General features: G+C 34.4%; 1 protein-coding gene across 1 annotated transcript; it reads right to left on the bottom strand.

The window, feature by feature from the left end:
* Nucleotides 1-3,929: 3,929 nt before the first annotated feature.
* LOC149906711 (cytochrome P450 9e2-like) lies at nucleotides 3,930-19,610 on the bottom strand. The gene is made up of 10 exons (XM_090104889.1): nucleotides 19,411-19,610; nucleotides 17,557-17,720; nucleotides 16,116-16,253; nucleotides 12,604-12,806; nucleotides 11,500-11,635; nucleotides 6,959-7,054; nucleotides 6,265-6,486; nucleotides 5,751-5,851; nucleotides 4,872-5,040; nucleotides 3,930-4,194 (listed from the first exon to the last, which is right to left on the bottom strand). The coding sequence occupies exons 1-10, from the start codon at nucleotides 19,608-19,610 to the stop codon at nucleotides 4,028-4,030; spliced, it is 1,596 nt and encodes a 531-aa protein (XP_089961015.1). The 3' UTR covers nucleotides 3,930-4,027.
* Nucleotides 19,611-19,678: the final 68 nt, after the last annotated feature.

Below are 19,678 nucleotides of genomic sequence, written 5' to 3'. Positions count from 1 at the left end.
GAATGAATACGTTGACTTCGTTATCGTAGTACAGGGTGCTTGATTTTATATATATTTATTTGCATTATTTTATAGATCTTTCGTTATATAGAGTCAGTTAATTCGATTTGATATTTATGAATATGAATTTTTTGTAATGAATATGATCAAAAACACTCTATATACACTCAACACTCAATAGATAAGCGAATATAATTTATAAATAATAATTGTTATTAATTACGACAAAGTCAAGGCCGAGGATATACATCAAATTATTGAACCATCACTCCTTTATAATGGACCTTTCTTATGATTTATTATGCTTTCTTAACTTTCGAAGAATGAATGAATAAACGAATGAAAAATTTACTTATTATAAATGTAAAAAATGTTCATAGTTAACATTTAATAGAGTGTTCATGGTGACCTCGTCGCTAAAAACGATATCTGCCAGCCAACATATAAAAGAAATGGTTCACTATTTAAAAGGGCGTAGCTATTCCATACTATGCACATTGTACATAGGCAATACACGCTACATCTTTTTTTATTAGCACTTCATAAACAATTTCATCACAATTTCTAAATAGTTTCTTTAAATAATATTTTGTTGAGCAACAAGAAAGGTTAACCCTAATAGAGAATGTCCCCTAATAGGATTTAGAGGGATTTAATAGGTTAGGTTTATGTTAGGTCATAAAATATTGTATAAGGCTCCTTAGCTCAAATTGACCCGTAAAATTGTATGAAGACGAATAGGCCGGGTCCACACAGTGCAGTAAGTAGGTCCACACTAAAATTGTATGAAGACGAATAGGGGGATTCCCACAGAGAGGGTAGCCTTGCGATACTTCGCGAATCCGCATTCGAATTTATAAGAGAAAATGAAAGTGAAAGAAAATGTTTAATAACATTAATGCACGTGTTAGAACACTTATGACCGCGTTTGAATCATAAGTGTTTGGCTGCGTTATAAAATAATTTTTAAGCGAATTTAAGTGTAACATTACATATGTACGTAATATAATGATAATACTGCCCAAATAATTTGAGTTTATTTATGGATACAGGAGATCAATTCGTATTCTATTCAGACACACGCAAAAATGTTTCAGCACACACAACACACACACACACACTCTCACACATAGTTACACACTTATACATGAAGGCCCTAATATTACAGATTTCATTTAGTTTATAAATTAATAAATAAAAATGTAAATTTAATTTAATTTTAATAATATAATCTTTATGTATAAATAATTTTGATTAATATTATCAGATAATTTTTTTAATACCTATTATATAATGAGCACCACTTACCTTATCTGCATCAGGAAGGGTTGCAGGCACAGACATCTATGTCTGTGGTTGCAGGCCTACGATACAAGCTGTCTTAGTGTAGGCCTGCAGGTCATATTATCTTTTAATCATCAGGTCCTATTATAATATTGTTGTATTTTTTATGTTTAATTAATTTAAGATAATGATTTATATGTATTTAATTTTATATTTATGGTGAATAAATGAATAAATGAAATGAAAAATGAAATGAAATGAAAAGCGAAAGAGAAATTTAGTATGGTGATCTCCTAAAGAATCATCCTACTACTAGTAGTTTTGTAATAACTACGAAGATATACAATGACTGCAATCATCCAGTCATTCTCAACTGTGTTTGTACGCAGTACGCACCTGATCAAAATTGGTTTCAATTGGTTAAGGGGAGAGTTAATGAATACGTATTTGCGAAATATATTTATTTTTATAAATATTTTAATAAAAACCTAAACTTTTTCCAAATGATCAGATCTGCACAAAATGATAGATGAATTACAAAAAAAATGTATACAAAAAAAAATACATCCTAGTTGAGAAACTCCTCCCGTTTTTGCAAGTCACTTAATAAAGATAAAGAATGAGGCAATCAACCTAACCTCTACTTTTATTCACAAAATGAAAAAAAATATTTACTCCTCTCTATATTACTTACTTAAATTATAAACAAAAGACTAGCACTGATTGTACGATTATTAAGAAAAAACTGGGCAAGTGCGAGTCGGACTCGCGCACCGAGGGTTCCGTATAACCTGTTTTTTATAGGTATGTTGCAACTGCAAATTTATTGCAAACTATTCACAATTTTTTATTTACCTGTGCTAAAAGGTGTTACTTTGCACCAAATTTCGAGATTGTGTGTTCGCGGGAAGTATAGCTACCTTTGCGTATATTTACGGCATGAAAAGCTGTAGGTATCTTTCGATTGCAATGGCTTATAAGTTTGATTTTCATAGCTCGAATATTCAATATTAATATCAGCTTGATACCTCCACGCGTTCCTGAGAAAAAGGATCTTGACAGACTGACAACGAAGTGATCCTATAAAGATTCAGTTTTTTCCATTTGTAGTTCGGAACCCTAAAGATGTTAAAATACTTCGTCATGCTGATGCGCTTAACTAGTGTCAACACTCTTGATATGAAATAAGATTAGCTTTATTGTTATTGATTTGTGTTTGTTTAATTTAGCTCGTGAACGTCGCAATTGTCTAAAAATAAAACAATAAAACTTTATTAACAACGATTTATTGTATAATAGACCGGGAGATACTGACACAAAATTTCGAGTCATTTGTAACAGGATGGCGGTTCTACAGGGGTCTTAGTACGCAATGACAAAAAGAAAAATGATGGTGTGAACGCTGGTACCGGTGGGTTAGTCGCGTGGGCGTTAGTCGAACTCGTCGGAAAAATAGCGAAAGTCAAACGATTTGTAACACAAAAATTTTAGAATTTACCGATAGCCCATAAAAAAGAAGTAGGCGGTAGTGTCATGCCATACTTTTCCGGTATGACTTACAGCCCGCCATACCGACGCGAATGTGTTGATTTAAAAAAAACAATTATTCAACCATTTGTACCAAGCTAACTTTTGCACAGGTAACCATCGTCGTGCAGCCATTTACGAAAATCGCCATGCCATACTTTTCGGACGATTCCAAATGGTCGCCATACCGCCGAAAATCTGCAAAATTTTTTTATTTCGCCTATCTTTTTGTACCAGTATTGCATTTAGCTTTTTGGAGAGTATTTGATAAAATGTGACCATTACTATATTTGCCATACTTCTAGTAGGGGGAAAAAGTGCTGTCATACTTGAAAAATAAATTTATTATTAATTTATATAAGTGAAGATTTCCAACACCTAGATCTTTGAAATTTTGTATTTATAATCGTTGATCCTCAAACTTACAGGAAAAATAAGTGCCATACTGTTACAAATCGTTTGACTTTCGCTATTTTCCGACGAGTTCGACTAACGCCCACGCGACTAAGCCGTCGGTACCAGCGTTCACACCATCATTTTTCTTTTTGTCATTGCGTACTAAGAACCCTGTAGAACCGCCATCCTGTTACAAATGACTCGAAATTTTGTGTCAGTATCTCCCGGTCTATAAGCAGAGATAGTAACAAACGTTTATCCAAAGGCATCATATATTTTCATTCACTTTGTCTCTTAATATGCATACAAAATAACAAATATCAAAATAGTAACAAACACCTTTCTTATTTTGCAAATTCATGTTCTCATCTTTGTATTTTGACAAAATTTGATAAAACATTTTAGTTTTTATATCTAAACATGTACATTGTTAACAATTATAACTTAAAAATATAATTCTTTCATTTACTTTTTTTAATACAATTTATTCACATTTATTCCTAACACTTATATACAACTAGCTTTCCGCCCGTGGCTTCGCCCGCGTTTTCAGAGAAAAACCCGTTCCCGTAGGATTTCCGGGATAAAACCTATCCTATGTCCTTTCTCGGGTATCAAAATATATCTATACCAAATTTCATGCAAATTGGTTCAGTAGTTCAGGCGTGATTGAGTAACAGACAGACAGACAGAGTTACTTTCGCATTTATAATATTAGTATGGATAATTCTTACAAATTAGTATTCATGAAATATTTTTTTTTTAGTTTTTGCCATCACATTCGATACGTTATTTTTTCTTCATTTAATATTTTTACAATTTATTTTCGTATACTAAAGTTCAGCCAATGGCCTCCTTCCATCCACATATTAACAGATTCTGATGAAATTTTAGCGGGAACTGGAGTCCTTGCTGATGGGGTTAATTCCAAATGCAGAAGAATTTGATAGACCAGCATTTTCAGTTCACACAGCGCAAATCTTGAACCTGTATTATAAAAAAAAGATAAGTGATAACTTGGAAAATTAAAAATAATATTGGTTTGTAAAAAAAAGTTGGTGACAGGTAAATGTAGAAATTTACAAAGGGATAAGAGAGTAGATATCATAGTCATAGTAGCAAGATAATAATAATAATATCTATCCATAGCTTAATGTGTATAATGTTTGTCGACAATATTCTAGAAACTTGATATATTGCGTGAAGTGTCTCTTTAGATATTTATAAGTGTAAGTATTACTACTACAAGAAATCAATAAACATAAAAGTAAGGACTTATAAGACTTTTCTACACATCGATATTACCCATATCTAAGAATATTTTGACTTGAAAACTATAAAATCACTTCTCTCGCATAGTCATAGAACTAAGAATTAAATTGATCACCAATCTCAAAAGCCTCTATCACTTTCTAGCCAACTATCTCCAAACAAACAAACACACTTTTTTTATTACTGGCTGTATTTCCGTTTTCACCTCCCACGAACCTGCTGGCATAATCAAGTATTTCTATAGCTCATATTATGTTATCTGATGTATAACCTATATTACTGTAAAGTTTCATCCAAATCCATTTATTAGCTTTTTCGTGAAAGGGAAACAAACATACATACATCCAACCTCATAAACATAGTAGGATTACGTAAGAACTAAGAACACATACCTATACAGTTCCTAGGGCCAATACCAAAAGGCATATAAGTCATAGGTTTGATCAGGTCCTTATTATCGTCGGAAAATCGCTCTGGGTCAAACTTTTCCGGCTCAGGGAAGTATTGAGCATTACGGTGTATTGCCCATGCTGGGATAGCGATCACTTCTCCCTTACGAATCTAAGACAAAGTTATAGAAAAAGCATTATAATATGTGTTACTGTATATAAACAAAAAAAAAGATGGGTTGCACTCCGGGAGTGCCGGCCGAAGTGAAAACTTGATTATTAACGTTGAGCATGTTTGATATTACGTCTTCGCTTTTTCGATCAGGTCACGTGTCCTGACGTGAGTTTAAGATTTTATACCCATTACAGAAAAAGTGCTCAACGCCGCTAAAGAAGTTTTCACTTAAAAAAATTTATGCCGAGCATACGTGTCAGAAGTGAAACTTCTTCAAAGATACCAAAATCGTCGCCTTACTGCATGACGTGACGGTATTGCCATGACGCAACCTTGAAATTGTACTCTCAACGCGCCTAAGGAAGTTTCACTTCAAAAATAATAAGTTCAGTCTCAGAAGAAAACATTAGATTTAGAACAGAAGAAACAAAATTCTCTAAAATTTGTACTAAAATATAATTTTATTTACTATCTTGAATTTTCGAAATAAGTATGAATGTTACTTACAAGGATTTGATTATGCTATTAATTTGAAGACTAAATTAAATATTTGAATGAAGATTAAATATTTGACAAAAGAAGATTCTAAAAAACTAATTATTACATGTTTTTAAATTCTACAATTACAGGTATATCATAAATTAATTTCTCACATACAGGCAATATAATATGGCTTAAAATACAATATTGCAATAATGAGAACTTACAATATAATCCTTAGTGGCTTCCTTGTTAGCTTTTCCCAAATTATAGTCCTTTGTGCAAATTCTGTCCAACGACGCGACGGGAGGCCACAACCTCACAACCTCTGCAATTAATCAAATAGATGAATGGAAATTAATCAAATTTTAACAAATTGTTCCACAAACACACAGTAATTGATACCCTATATACAGAAAAAGAAAATGCACTCCCCACCGCCATCCTCCCCACAGCCATCCTCACCACCACCATCCTCCCCACCGTCATCCTTCCCACTTCCATCCTCCCAACTCCCATCCTCCCACCTCCCATACTCCTCACTGCCGTCCTCCCAACTCACATCCTCCCCACTCCCATCCTCCCCACACCCATCCTCCCATCCTCCCAACTCCCATCCTACCATCTACCATCCTCCCACCTCCCACACTCCCCACTCCCGTCCTCCCAACTCCCATCCTCCCCAATTTTTTTTCCTAAAGCCAAATAGCCAAATATACCAAAAAAAAGTCTATATCTAACCTGAAACAACCATATCCATATACGTCATCTTTTGAATAGCATTATAGTCCAATTTTCCTCCGGTCTTCGAATCGGTTTCTCTAATTTCCTTGGCCAATTTGTCCTGGACCTCAGGATTCAGAGCCAGTTCATATAACGCGAAGGACATAGCCACAGAAATTGTTTCGAAACCAGCTATGAAGAATAGAACTGCTTGGGCGATTAGATCGTTGTCTGTCCATGCTGGAAGGAAATAATTATTTTCATACATTTTGTCCTTTTATATGGCATACGCATAACGACATAGGTGGTATAATTTTATTTTTATGTCAGAATTGGCAAAGGAGCTGATGGGTCACCTCAGGATCGAACATTAAAGGTTAAAAGACAAAGTTCGATATATAAATGTTTTATTGGGGAAGGAAAAAATAAAAGGACCCGGCTTCACATGGCTATTTGATGCCAATCTTCTGTGTACCAGTGCAAGTAAATTTCATGTGCATATTTATTGTTTGTTTGTACGTTCGAAGGTGCTAATCTCAGGAACTACTAGTCCGATTTGAAAAATTATTTCGGTGTTAGATAGCCCATTCATCGAGGAAGGCTATAGGCTATATATCATCACGCTAAGACCAACAGGAGCGGAGCCACAGGGTGAAACCGCGGAGCGCAGCTAGTATTATTATAAAATATTAAAACTAATTTCATCAAATACCTCTCTTATTGTTATTTTGGCCTACAGCAGATTCTTCCACTGTCGCAAAACCTGCTTTGATATTCTCCTTCGCATTGGTATCGTGAATCAATCTTCCTAAAAATAAAAAAACTTTCATTCTAAAAAAGAGCGTGTGTGCCGAGCACATGTGTCAGAAGTGAAACTTCTTTAGCAAGATTCAAAGATACCAAAATCTTACTCCATGACATGATGGTATTGCCATGACGAGACCTTGAAATTTTACTCTGAACGCACATAAAGAAGTCTCACTTCAATAAATTATATTGAAAATAAATATTAATAGTAAATACGAGTTTTGCATAAGTATAAAATGCGTATTAACATTGGTCATTATAATTTAATATTGAACATTCATTTAAATAAATCATGTAGAATTTATTAAATTACGTGACAATCGTTAAATAGTTCGATCCGATTATTGTAATTGATACCAATTAATAAATCAATTTAAATTATCACCCATTGATTGTACTTAAAACCGATAACGATTTCTTGCATTGTTTATATTTATTATAAGAGTAAACACAAGCAGTTCCGTGACTAGATAAAAATAATAACAAAAGATTAGATATATCAAATCAAATCAAATCAAATCGTTTATTCATCATAAATACAATTAAATACATAATCATTATCTTAATTAATTAATCCTATAAAAAAATTATACAAGGATATTTATTTATTTATTTATTATACTTTATTGCATTGAAAATACATAAATACATATAACAAAGACAAAACTACAGAAATAGCAAAGGGCGGCCTTATCGCTAGGTAGCGATATCTACCAGGCAACCCAACAATCAGAGGAAATTTAACAATGTGATGTGGGTGAGCAAAAATAAGGCAATACTAACACATTGAAAAATGTACAAAATAAACATATACAAAGCTAACTACTTACTAATAGTAATATAAAATACATAAAAATAATGAAATAAATAAATACATAAATACGAAAATAATTATAATAAATAGTTATACATACACTTACATACAATACATAAAATAAATACATAAATACATATACAAATATATATCCATAGCACACATATATACATGATAAATATTAGTAACTATGTAGAAAAGAAGGAATCAGAAAAATAGAATAAAACGAGAAATAAAAATAAACGTAAATACGACAGCTATACAAAATTACACAAGAGATAGATAATAATTTTTTAATAACAATTTAAAAGCGTTCAAATTTTGAGCACATCTGACCTTTGTGGGCAGAGAGTTCCATAATTGAACCGCACGAACTGCAAACGAATTGTGAAAGAATTTTGATTTGTGAGCCGGAATCAGAAGTAAAAGGTTAGTAGAGGAGCGTAGATTACTCGAGCTCAAGTATTTGAATTTCTCTCGAAGATAGCTTGGAGCTTTTGGATCAAACAACACACAGTACAGAAGATGAAGGATATGGGAGTTTCGCCTCAGTCGGATAGGGAGCCATTTCAGTCTCTTACGGAAGTCGGAGACGTGATCAAATTTTCTCAAACCAAAGATAAATCGGATGCAGAAGTTTTGGAGTCTTTCCAGCCTATCCAACTGGGCTTCAGAAAGGTCAAGGTAGGATGTATCAGCATAGTCAAGGTGGGACAGGAGAAGGGAATGAGCAAGCGCTAACTTTGTCGGAATGGGTAGAAGATTACGCAGTCGTCGCAAAGCACCAGCGGAGGCAAACAGCTTCCTGCTCACTTCTTTCAGTTGAGGATCCCAAGACAATGTTTGGTCAATATATATGCCGAGATCCTTGACGATTTTACTGTAGGGTAGTTGAGCGCCGCACAAATGAACTGAAGGAAGCGAAACCCAGTCAACCTTCGCGATTAGCGATGGGCTACCAACAATGATGACTTGCGTTTTTAGTGGATTGACTTTCAATCCGAACTGGTTGCTCCACTCAACAACAGAGTTCAAGTCATTATTCATTGTTTGAATAGCGTTCGGCAACTCAGCAAGAGTTGACTGGGTATAGATTTGGACATCGTCGGCATACATGTGGTAGAGAGAAGATAAGGATTTCGAGATAGAATTAATGAAAATAGTGAAAAGGAGTGGAGACAAAACGCCACCTTGAGGAACACCAGCTTGAATATCACACCATGACGAGGTGACATCATCGCTGTGAATCCTTTGCCGGCGTCCACCTAGATAACTATGAAACCAATCAATACTAGTTGGAGATATGTTAAGTGAACGAAGCAGACTCACAAGCAGAGGCGGCTCGCCCTAAGGAGCGCTGGTGCAGTGAACTCCCATAAATAATTATAATAAAATCATACTCCTTAATTTAATTATTAACATTAATTATTACTATTTAAAATCAATCGTAATCTTTAAAACTACTGTTAATACCAATGAATATATCCATCATTCCATCATCCCATACACCTGTATAATACCTACTGTATTATGTAACGCGCGAAGCGGTGCGCTCACGATTGCGCTCCAATGAAAAAAGATTTAGTACATTTCCTAATACGAAATCCAATAGGAGTGAAAGAGAGGGTTTTGCCAGAGCCCTGCGCGTGAAACAAAAGATTTTCTATGGAAAAGTAGCAAAATTCGGTGCGCCGCACCCGCAAACGTTGCCGGTTCGTTTTTACCGCCCGGCAGGACAGCGATTGCGACGTTGCCAGTTGCTACGTCTATAATATAAACAAACACTCGACTCTCGAGTCAACTTCAATGCACGCGCGCGATTCATGCAATTTTCTAATTAAAATTATAAAATACGCGTTGAAATAGCCTGTAGATACTTATCAGTATTACTTGTGAGTGTTAAAATGAACAATAATTATAATGTGGCGTTCATTAAAAAGTGTGATAAAACGTTACAAATTCGGCTTGAATGTAAAGCTAAGGGACCGCCACGGCCTGAACTTGATCTTACGCAAAAATGTACGACAAAAACGAAAACATATACGCGTGTGTTTAAATCTGAACAATATGTAAAAAAAACCGTGGTTGTGTGGTTGTGATGAAAGCAACAACAGATATTTACGAATGTCTTGTCGCTTTAAGTTATAGATATTTTTGCACACCAAAAAGAAAGACGTATGTAGGTATTTCCTTTATAAGTAATTTTTTTGATAAATGTACTGCTTTACACCATGTATTTTCAGTGTTTTATTTCAAGTGAACACCCATAAAATTTTGTCACGAGCCGCCTCTGCTCACAAGGACATCGAAGTCAACGGAGTTGAAGGCGTTACTAAAATCCAGTAACGTAAGCAATGTGAGCTGCTTGTTGTCCATGCCAAATCTAATGTCGTCTGTGACTTTAGTGAGAGCAGTAGCCGTACCATGACCAGGACGAAAGCCGGACTGGAGAGGATTCAATAAGTTGTTCTTATTAAGGAATATGTTCAATTGATTATGTACTAACTTTTCAAGGACTTTGGACAGGAATGGCAAAATGGAGATAGGTCGGAAATCGGAAAAAGAAGAAGGATTAGGTTTTTTTGGGAGAGGAATAATATTAGCCTTTTTCCAGGCCGTGGGGAAGGTACCCGTGGAAATGGAATGGTTTAAAATGTGGGTAATGACAGGAACGACTATGTCGAGGATAGGTAGGATCATGCTACGACTAATGCAATCGCTCCCAACAGCATTAGATGACAAAGACATGATATTCTTCTTAACATCACTGCTAGTAAATTGATTCAGACAGAACGGAGGAAAATTTGGAGTTGGAATAGAAGAAAGAGTGTTAATAGTCATAACTTTAGTAGTGTTATCAAAGTGAGGAGTTCCAGCAAAAAATTGGTTGAGTAATTCAATATTAAAATTTTTAAAATCAGCTTTGGGATCTTTACAGCCAACTCCTAAGGTTTTTAAGAACTTCCAAACTTTAGCAGGGTCGCCGTTCTCGACCGACGAGTGAATGTGGCGTCTTTGTGCATCTCTACAACATGTATTACAACGATTCCGAATCTTAGTGTACTTCTCCCTGTTCGCGTCGTTACATTTCAGTTTGAGTTTGGTTTTGGCTTTAGACTTCTGCTGCAAAAGTGATTTCAGATCATCCGTTAACCAAGGCGCTGGAAGGTGTTTTAGTTTTACCGGCCTAAGTGGCGCATGCTTATCGTACAGATCGGTAACAAGTGATGAGAATAGTTCAACCATAGTATCAACATTGTCCTGAGAATAAATGATAGACCAGTCAATATCTTGAGCATCACAACACAAGCGATCAACATCCATTCCGGCAAAGTTGCGTCGCAAGGAGGTCTTGGGTTTGTGTTTAGGAGGACGGATATTATAGGAGATGTAGATGAGATCATGATGGGAAAAGGCATTAGGATATTATAATAGAACCTGTTGATGAAGATATGAACTGCAGGCCTACACTAAGATCTTAGTGTATTCTTCCTGAATTTAAATTCATAAAATTTTAGCCTAACATTATTACAACATATTCTTATATTGTAAACAATATTGGACAAAATAAGCTTGACATCGCGAAGAAGACCCAAGATTTAATATAAATAAAGCTTTATTATAAACGTTACCTTTCTTTGCTTCCATTAATAGATGTATCATGTCTGGTCGTATTATATTATTTTCTTCTCTATTGTTCATTGTATCTAACACCAAACGAGTGAAGAATTTCGTTACTGCTTTTGAAAATAGCGTCATTTTTAGCCACTGAAATATATAAATAATTTAGTGGGAAACAAAACAAAATATTTATAAAAAAGTGGCCTTCTATTGGTATAACAATTTTTTAAATCAGTTCAGTAAATCCAGAGATTACCCCCAACAACGTCACATAGGTACTCATTATTTCACAAACTATCTCTTTTTTAAATTAGTATAGATAAACATTAAACAGGTTACAGCCCGTTTAGAAACCAGAATGAACCGTTAAGAAACAAATACAGTTCAGCAAAATAAACTAATGCACTTCATAAATTGAATAAATAGTTCAACTGTTATTCTATGACGTCTCAATTTCAATTGCCTGCACATTGGCACAACTACTTGTGACAATTGTCCAATCATTCGTTGAAGGTCAGACTTTGGTCAATTGTTTAAATTACACTGGTTTTTTGGATGATTTTATTAAACATTTGTTTTTAATATTATTTTAATTAAAGAATCAATATCATCATACTCCAATCATACAAACTTCAAATACTTAAACCAGACTTTAAAAATAGATTTTACCAGCGTATTTTGCCAGCTCATTAAATAATATTTTCGTACAAGTAGCTATATTAAATAAAAGTGTCTCATCAAATATCTAATAGGAAATAAATCCTCTTCCCACGCTTCCAGAAATAGAAAGAATAACGTCCTTACATAAACAAATTTAGGACAATTAAGAACAAGCTCACAATTCCTGGAATAAATAAACTACCCTGGGGCCTTAGACAAAGTAACAATTAAAAAACGATAACGAAGTTAGAAAAGCCAAAAATGTATGGGATTGACATACGCCGCGTTAGATCATCGTGGTCTATCTAATGTCAATCCCATACATTTTTCCTTTTCTAACTTCGTTATCGTTTTTTAATTGTTACTTTGTCTAAGGCCCCTGGAATAAATAAAAGAAGCTAATAAACTAGCCTACTACCTTATAATCTAGCTTACTATCTTATAAACTAGCCTACCTTAACAAGTTTAGGACAAGCGCTGTAAGCAAGGAACATGAGCATTTGCCGAAGTTTGAAGGAAGAAGCAGTTCGTCCCATCTCATAGAATTTATTGTCAACATCAGTATGAGAGTCTACTTTTAGACCAAACGCGCAAGACGCGATTACGTCGTTCGCGTAACGTGTGGTCAAGTCTTTATAGTCCACTTCTATTGGCTTTCCTGGGATAAAATTATATTTGTGAGCGAGTGAGTTCATAATATATATCTCATAGTTTCAATAGATAGAGGATTTTGATCAAATTATAACTCCTCTGTGCCATAACTTGATCATGTATGATTGAAAAAAAAAATGAGAAACTCTCTTTGGGACTCTTCTCGAACAGAGTTTTTCTTACTGATGTAACATGGTCACTTGTAATATAAGCACAGATTATTAAATACCTACATAACTAAGGGCTTTAAGTAAATCATATTAAGGCAAAACATAAGATAAATCTATGAAAGTCTGAGTTGCGTGTTGGTGTTGATCCTTTGAAGATATGTCGTAATAAATAAAATATGGAATAAATATTTATTCAGAAACCTTGACATTAGTTAATAATATGCGTTGTATTTTAAGTACACAAAAGAACGTTATCAGCTGAATGAAGAGGATATAGATAATGGTATGTAATTACGCTTTTAAAAATAAAAAATAAATAAAAATAGATTGTTGGAAAAACTTTTAGTTTGATTAATTTACAGGCAGAAACAGAAATAAATATAGATTTATTTATACAGTGGAGATTATACAAATGTCGATCAACTGAATGACTTGACTTAATTGATAAATAATGTCCTCTGGATCGAATTTCGGAGAACCTTCCAGTCTTAATACATTACCAGAATGAACAGAAATAATTTGTTAACTTAGCTTATAATGTTTATTGATTTGAAACTATATTATTACGTGATAATATTATAATAATGGTGAATATTAAATTTACTACTTATTTTTGTTAATCAGTCAATGAAAGCAAAGGGTATAAACCATCCAAAGAAACTAACATAAATCTCTATCCCTAATATCTTACTGTACAAAACTATTAATAACCTTCCTGATATTAAGCTTTTGCATAGCTTCTATCGCGGGCCTTGAGCGCGGGGACCGAATCCAGAAATTCCGTAACGAGAAAACCTCACGCTCCCCACTCCGACGGGCGCGGAGGTGTGGCTTGAAGGCATAGCATGCAATAGCTTTACCGCGGCAGTCTCCGAGTGCTTCACGTATTTTTTTTATTAATCCTGAAGTTTCATTTCGATTAAATCTACACAAAGTCTCATAAAAATATAGTTTCTGAGTGATGTTTCATTTTCAATGAATCTTAACATGGTCTAGTGTAGTTTCTTCGTTCTAAATTAATACCAACTCAAGTAAAACCAAATAGAAGTATCATAATTATTCAAAATCAAAATAGGTAAACATTAAATTCGCTTTTCACCTCCAGGGGTCAAGTCCTAAAGGCAGTTATTATGTCGTTACCTGGCACAAAGCTACTAATGAGAGTCTCGCTTACTTTTATAACTTTATCACAGTATTACCACAGTATTACCATATTTCCTACAGTAGTGCGACGAATGTACTTGTGCAGAGAAACGGAGGGGAACTTGCGGGGGTCGGGCGACGCGGGCCGCGTAAAGCAAACACGCTTAGTTTGCTTTACCTAGCGCGAAAGGACGACGCAGTCGTATTTTTTGTGTAATAATTTTATTATACATAGGTACTTACATATTCTATTATGGCGCGCACAAACTGTTCCGTTTACGGATGTAAATCTACATTGAAATCCCAGAAGGAAACAATATTTCAGAAAGATTGTATTAATAATTGTATCTGTTGAATTAAAATGAAAGCTATGTATAAGTTGTCCTCATTATTTTCTAATCAGATTGTACATCCCAATGCGAATGCATTACTTAGTTAAATGTTATAATATACAATTAAGAACATCCAAAAATAAAGTGCCCACGTAAATAATATTTAGCAGTGCAATATCTGTAATTATATATTTATGAACAAATAATTACATCAGATTTAATAATCGCAATTATTTTGAATGTACATATGAATAAATGATTTCATCATAATATTAATAATCACAATTGTTTTATTTCCCATTTGTTGCAACCCTAGCGTATTTTTAATACTGTGGTATTACCATTATTTCCTACAGTAAGGAATCGCCTTTGATGTCGCGCGATGCCGCCGCCAGCGTAGGTACTTACGCTGCCACACGAAAATACGCTAGGGTTGCAACAAATGGGAAATAAAACAATTGTGATTATTAATATTATGATGAAATCTTTATTCATATGTACATTCAAAATAATTGCGATTATTAAATCTGATGTAATTATTTGTTCATAAATATATAATTACAGATATTGCACTGCTAAATATTATTTACGTGGACACTTTATTTTTGGATGTTCTTAATTGTATATTATAACATTTAACTAAGTAATGCATTCGCATTGGGATGTACAATCTGATTAGAAAATAATGAGGACAACATATATACATAGCTTTGATTTTAATTCAACAGATACAATTAATACAATCTTTCTGAAATATTGTTTCCTTCTGGGATTTCAATGTAGATTTACATCCGTAAACCGAACAGTTTGTGCGCGCCATAATAGAATATGTAAGTACCTATGTATAATAAAATTATTACACAAAAAATATGACTGCGTCATCCTTTCGCGCTAGGTAAAGCAAACTAAGCGTGTTTGCTTTACGCGGCCCGCGTTGCCCGACCCCCGCCAGTTCCCCTCCGTTTCTCTGCACAAGTACATTCGTCGCACTACTGTAGGAAATAATGGTAATACTGTGACTTTATATTTTGCAAACTTTTATAGCAAACATATTTTTGTAAAACTTCTGGTATTTTGTAACATTCTGTGTTTTATGTCGAGTGCTGGAATGGCTGAAGTTGGCATTTAATGTTTTTATGAATGCAGGTTATTTTTAATTTAACCACCTTCATTTTAATACCTATTAGCAAAAGTAATAAATCAAATAAGTAGGTATTCAATTTATACATCGGGCACTGATTTGGTAGGTTTACGCATGTTCTTAGGTATTTTAGAGTGACCTTTAACGTGCCCAATGATATCTATAAACTTGTTTTCACTGTATAGGCACTGTGCAGTAGATTGCACGCACAGGAGAGATTCCTTATAAAGAGATCTGACTTCTGCTTTGGTAGAAAATGGCGAAACAGAAATTTGGCAATATTCTCCCAAATATTAACGTTTTTAAAATCGTTTTAGTCGGGTGACATGTTCAGAAACTTGTGTCACACCAAAACCTCACGAGCGCGATCGCAGGTATAACGAGAGAGAGACGGACCGATCTCCCGTCTCATCTCGAGCGCTGCCACCAATAAGACGTTATCACGTAAACATCTCGGTCGTAAACCTACTTTACAAACAACCAATTTTTTTTTGAATATTTTTTAAACATACAAACATCCACAAACTGACCTCCAGCAGCTTCAATCCTCTTCTTCAAAGCGCGTATCATCTGGTTGCCGACTTCCTCCATGAAGGGAACCATCACTTTTATCTTCGAACTGGTGAACGCTGGACTTAATGTGGACCGCATGTCTTTCCATTCCTCTCCTATTAAAAGTTAAACCAATCAGAAAAAAGAAAACTAAGAATTTTATGTATCAAATAAAATTGAACAAAGACTAAACTAAACTACACTATCAAATGGTCAGAATTGGACAAAATTTATATGGTACCAAACGGCTACATAACATTAATCGATTTAGGTTAATAATAAAAATATAATCTAAATCGTTTCACCCAGTCGAAAGTTACATACTGAAAAATGCAGTCGAATTGAGGAACTACGTCTTTATGTGAAGTCGGTTGTTAAGAAACAAATAATATTATGTAATATGTAGGTAGTAGTAGTAGTAGATGATAATTATTAACAGATGTCTATAAGCCTATTCTTAGCGCATAAAATGTTCTGGATTATTATGGAGTGGATGAAAAAATTCAAAGTACAGGAAACAAATCGTTCCTTTCCTGGTTAAGGAAATCCATCTTATCTAAGAAGGACGGGAATCGCGACTTTCTTAGCAAATATCTGACTAATTTATCCACAGTCCAAGAATTATTAGTAACTGTGCCCCGCGGTTTTACCCGCATTGCTCTACTCGTATTGGTCTTAGCGTGATGATATATAGCCTTCCTCGATAAATGGGCTATCTAACACTGAAATAATTTTTCAAATCGGATCCGTAGCAATTTGTGCCCGTAGTTCCTGTTTTAGCGCGTATAAAACAAACAACTAAACAAGCAAACTCTTCAGCTTTATGATTTTATAGATATTTCTATTATAAAAAGTATGGTCAGAAGGTTTTGCTTTTCGTTTAAATTATAAAGTGATGCTACGCTATCACAGATAAAGAATATTAAATTTTAGAAACATTATACCGTTTTGAATAAATATTTCATACCTAAAATGATTGTCGATGTTTCCAAGTATGAAAGTGGATATAGCGGGAAAAGTTATATTATATATTCGTGGAAATCGCATCGCGTAATTAGAATTGAAACAGATTTTATATTTTCTTGATGATAAAATGTCTTTTATATTTTTATGCAAGAGCTCACAAAGAAACTGTGCATGTAATGATTCCGAGAAAGTTCTTTGTTAACTCAAATAAATATTTACAATACTATCTAATCTTAAACAGACTGTAATATACTTTTATATGGCAAAAAATCGTGTGTGCCGAGCACACACGTCAGAAGTGAAACTTCTTTGGCAAGATTCAAAGATACCAAAATCGTTGCCTTACTCCATGACGTGACGATATTGCCATGACGTGACCTTGACATTTTACTCTCAAGGCTCCTGAAATTTCACTTTAACAAAATAATTGAATACAAAGGAATAGAAACTTACCTTTCAGAGTAAATAGGTTTCTAGCAAACAAAGGTTCAACCTTCTCATCAGTGAAGCCTCGATGGTCGAGGAAATGCTCAAAATCCTTTATTGTTATCTTCTTTATTAATTCCAGGTCTTTTATTTCAACGACGGGGTTTAAAAATTCGTATCTACCTACAAATCTGAAACAATTGATTATATAACAGAAAATATAAAACCATAGATCACAAATAATTGTATTTTTTATAAAAAGAAATTTCAGTGAATTTAACGAAACTATAGTCTTGTTATTTTAATCACATTAATTATTATTATCAAACATTTCGCAGTTCAAACAATTTCACGGTATTCTAGTCACACATAATAAAAAAAAATATAAAAATATATATATATATATTATAAACTATGTAAGCATGTATAAGTTTTTTCACACTCGGGACTCTTTTGTTGTTGTTGTTTAATGTTATTACTTAATTTCAAATAAAAATATCGTAATTTTTAATGTTTGAAAAGTGAAAACTATCCAATTTCCTTCCTAAGAAGCTAATCCACATTAGATTTTGATTAGTTTTCAAATAATACACAATTCTTGTATCTTTTATAGGAGTTATATAACCGATTACAATAGATTTACATATTTTAATGTTAATTATAAATAAATACACGCCATACATTATAATTAGATACCATGACACTTGAGAAACGTTATATATGCAATGATATCGATCTCACTATCGCATGTTCAAGGACAATATTATTACATATTTACATATTTCATATTATATTTTATCTCAGTAACAATAGGTCCGATTTAAAAAAATATTTCGTTGTTAGATAGCACATTTATCGAGGAATGCTTGGGGCTATATATCATCATGCTAAGACCAACAGGAGCTGAGCAATGCGGGTGCACAGCTAGTACTAGTATAAATGCGAAAATAAAGGCTGGTTCACACTTTGATTAGTGCGAGTGCAGGTGATTAGTGCGAGTGCAGGTGTGTAGTGCGAGTAGTGTCCAATTCACTGCAAGTGCAGGTGATTAGTGCGAGTGCAGGTGTGTAGTGCGAGTAGTGTCCAATTCGCGACGCTACCACAGATTAGAGAATAGTTACTTGACGCTACACACTACGCTTAACACTAAACACTAAACACTCCTGTCCAGACGTGTTTAAGCAGGCACATTGCGAGTGAGGGGGAAGGGAGGGCGGGACGTGGCTACTGGCAGTCCACTCGCAACAAAATAGAACACGCTTCTATTCACGTTACTACACAGCCTACTAAACACTTGCACTAAACAGTCGCTGTCCACACGTAGTCACTAATCACCTGTACTCGCACTAATCAAAGTGTGAACCAGCCATAACTCTGTCGGTCTGTCTGCTTGTCTTGTCTGTTTTATCCCGGAAATCCCACGGGAACGTTAACTAGGTTTTTTTTAGCTACGCAATCTTCATACTAACTAGATTTTCATTGATAGTCCATAATTTATTTGAACTTCTGCCTGTTATTTGAGATTTAAAATTCCATAAAATTAAAATCGAACGGTGATGGAAAATATCGTTAGGAAACCGACATGTCGAAGAATCAAAAGTTCGTTCTTAGCCAGCGTGGAGTATGACCTAAACCCACATATGAGGCTCGTGTCCTAGCAGTGGGAACATAATAGGCTGATGATGAGATTGGTGATGGTAATAAAATAAAAAAAGACGTGTGGCATTCGGGGACTACCGCGGTAAAGCTATTGCATGCTATGCCTTCAAGCCACACCTCCGCGCCCGTCGGAGTTTTTCGTTACTAAATTTCTGGATTCGGTCCCCGCGCTCAAGGCCCGCGATAGAAGCTATGCAATAGCTTAATAAAAAACATATTTACCTTTCATTCGGGAACCGTTTATGTAAATCCTCAATCAAATAAATGAAGTGGTATTTTCTCATCAAAATGGGCAACATATTGCCAAACAAAGGCACGGGCTCAAGTTGTTTCACTCCATGCCTTGGGAACTTTGAATATACTTGACGTAGGTATAAGTACACTACGCCAAGTAACACGACCGCCCATATTAGGAGGATCATTATCTGTGGAAAAAAAATAATTTGAATTATGTAGTTAGAATAGGAATAAATAGCTCGAAAATTATTAA

This window comes from Colias eurytheme, chromosome 8 (genome assembly GCF_061535395.1).
Source record: "Colias eurytheme isolate Ceu_HAF_F1 chromosome 8, ilColEury1 Martin Lab GWU primary, whole genome shotgun sequence".
Classification (NCBI taxonomy): Eukaryota; Metazoa; Arthropoda; class Insecta; order Lepidoptera; family Pieridae; genus Colias; species Colias eurytheme.
This window is presented reverse-complemented; position numbering and strand designations above follow the sequence as displayed.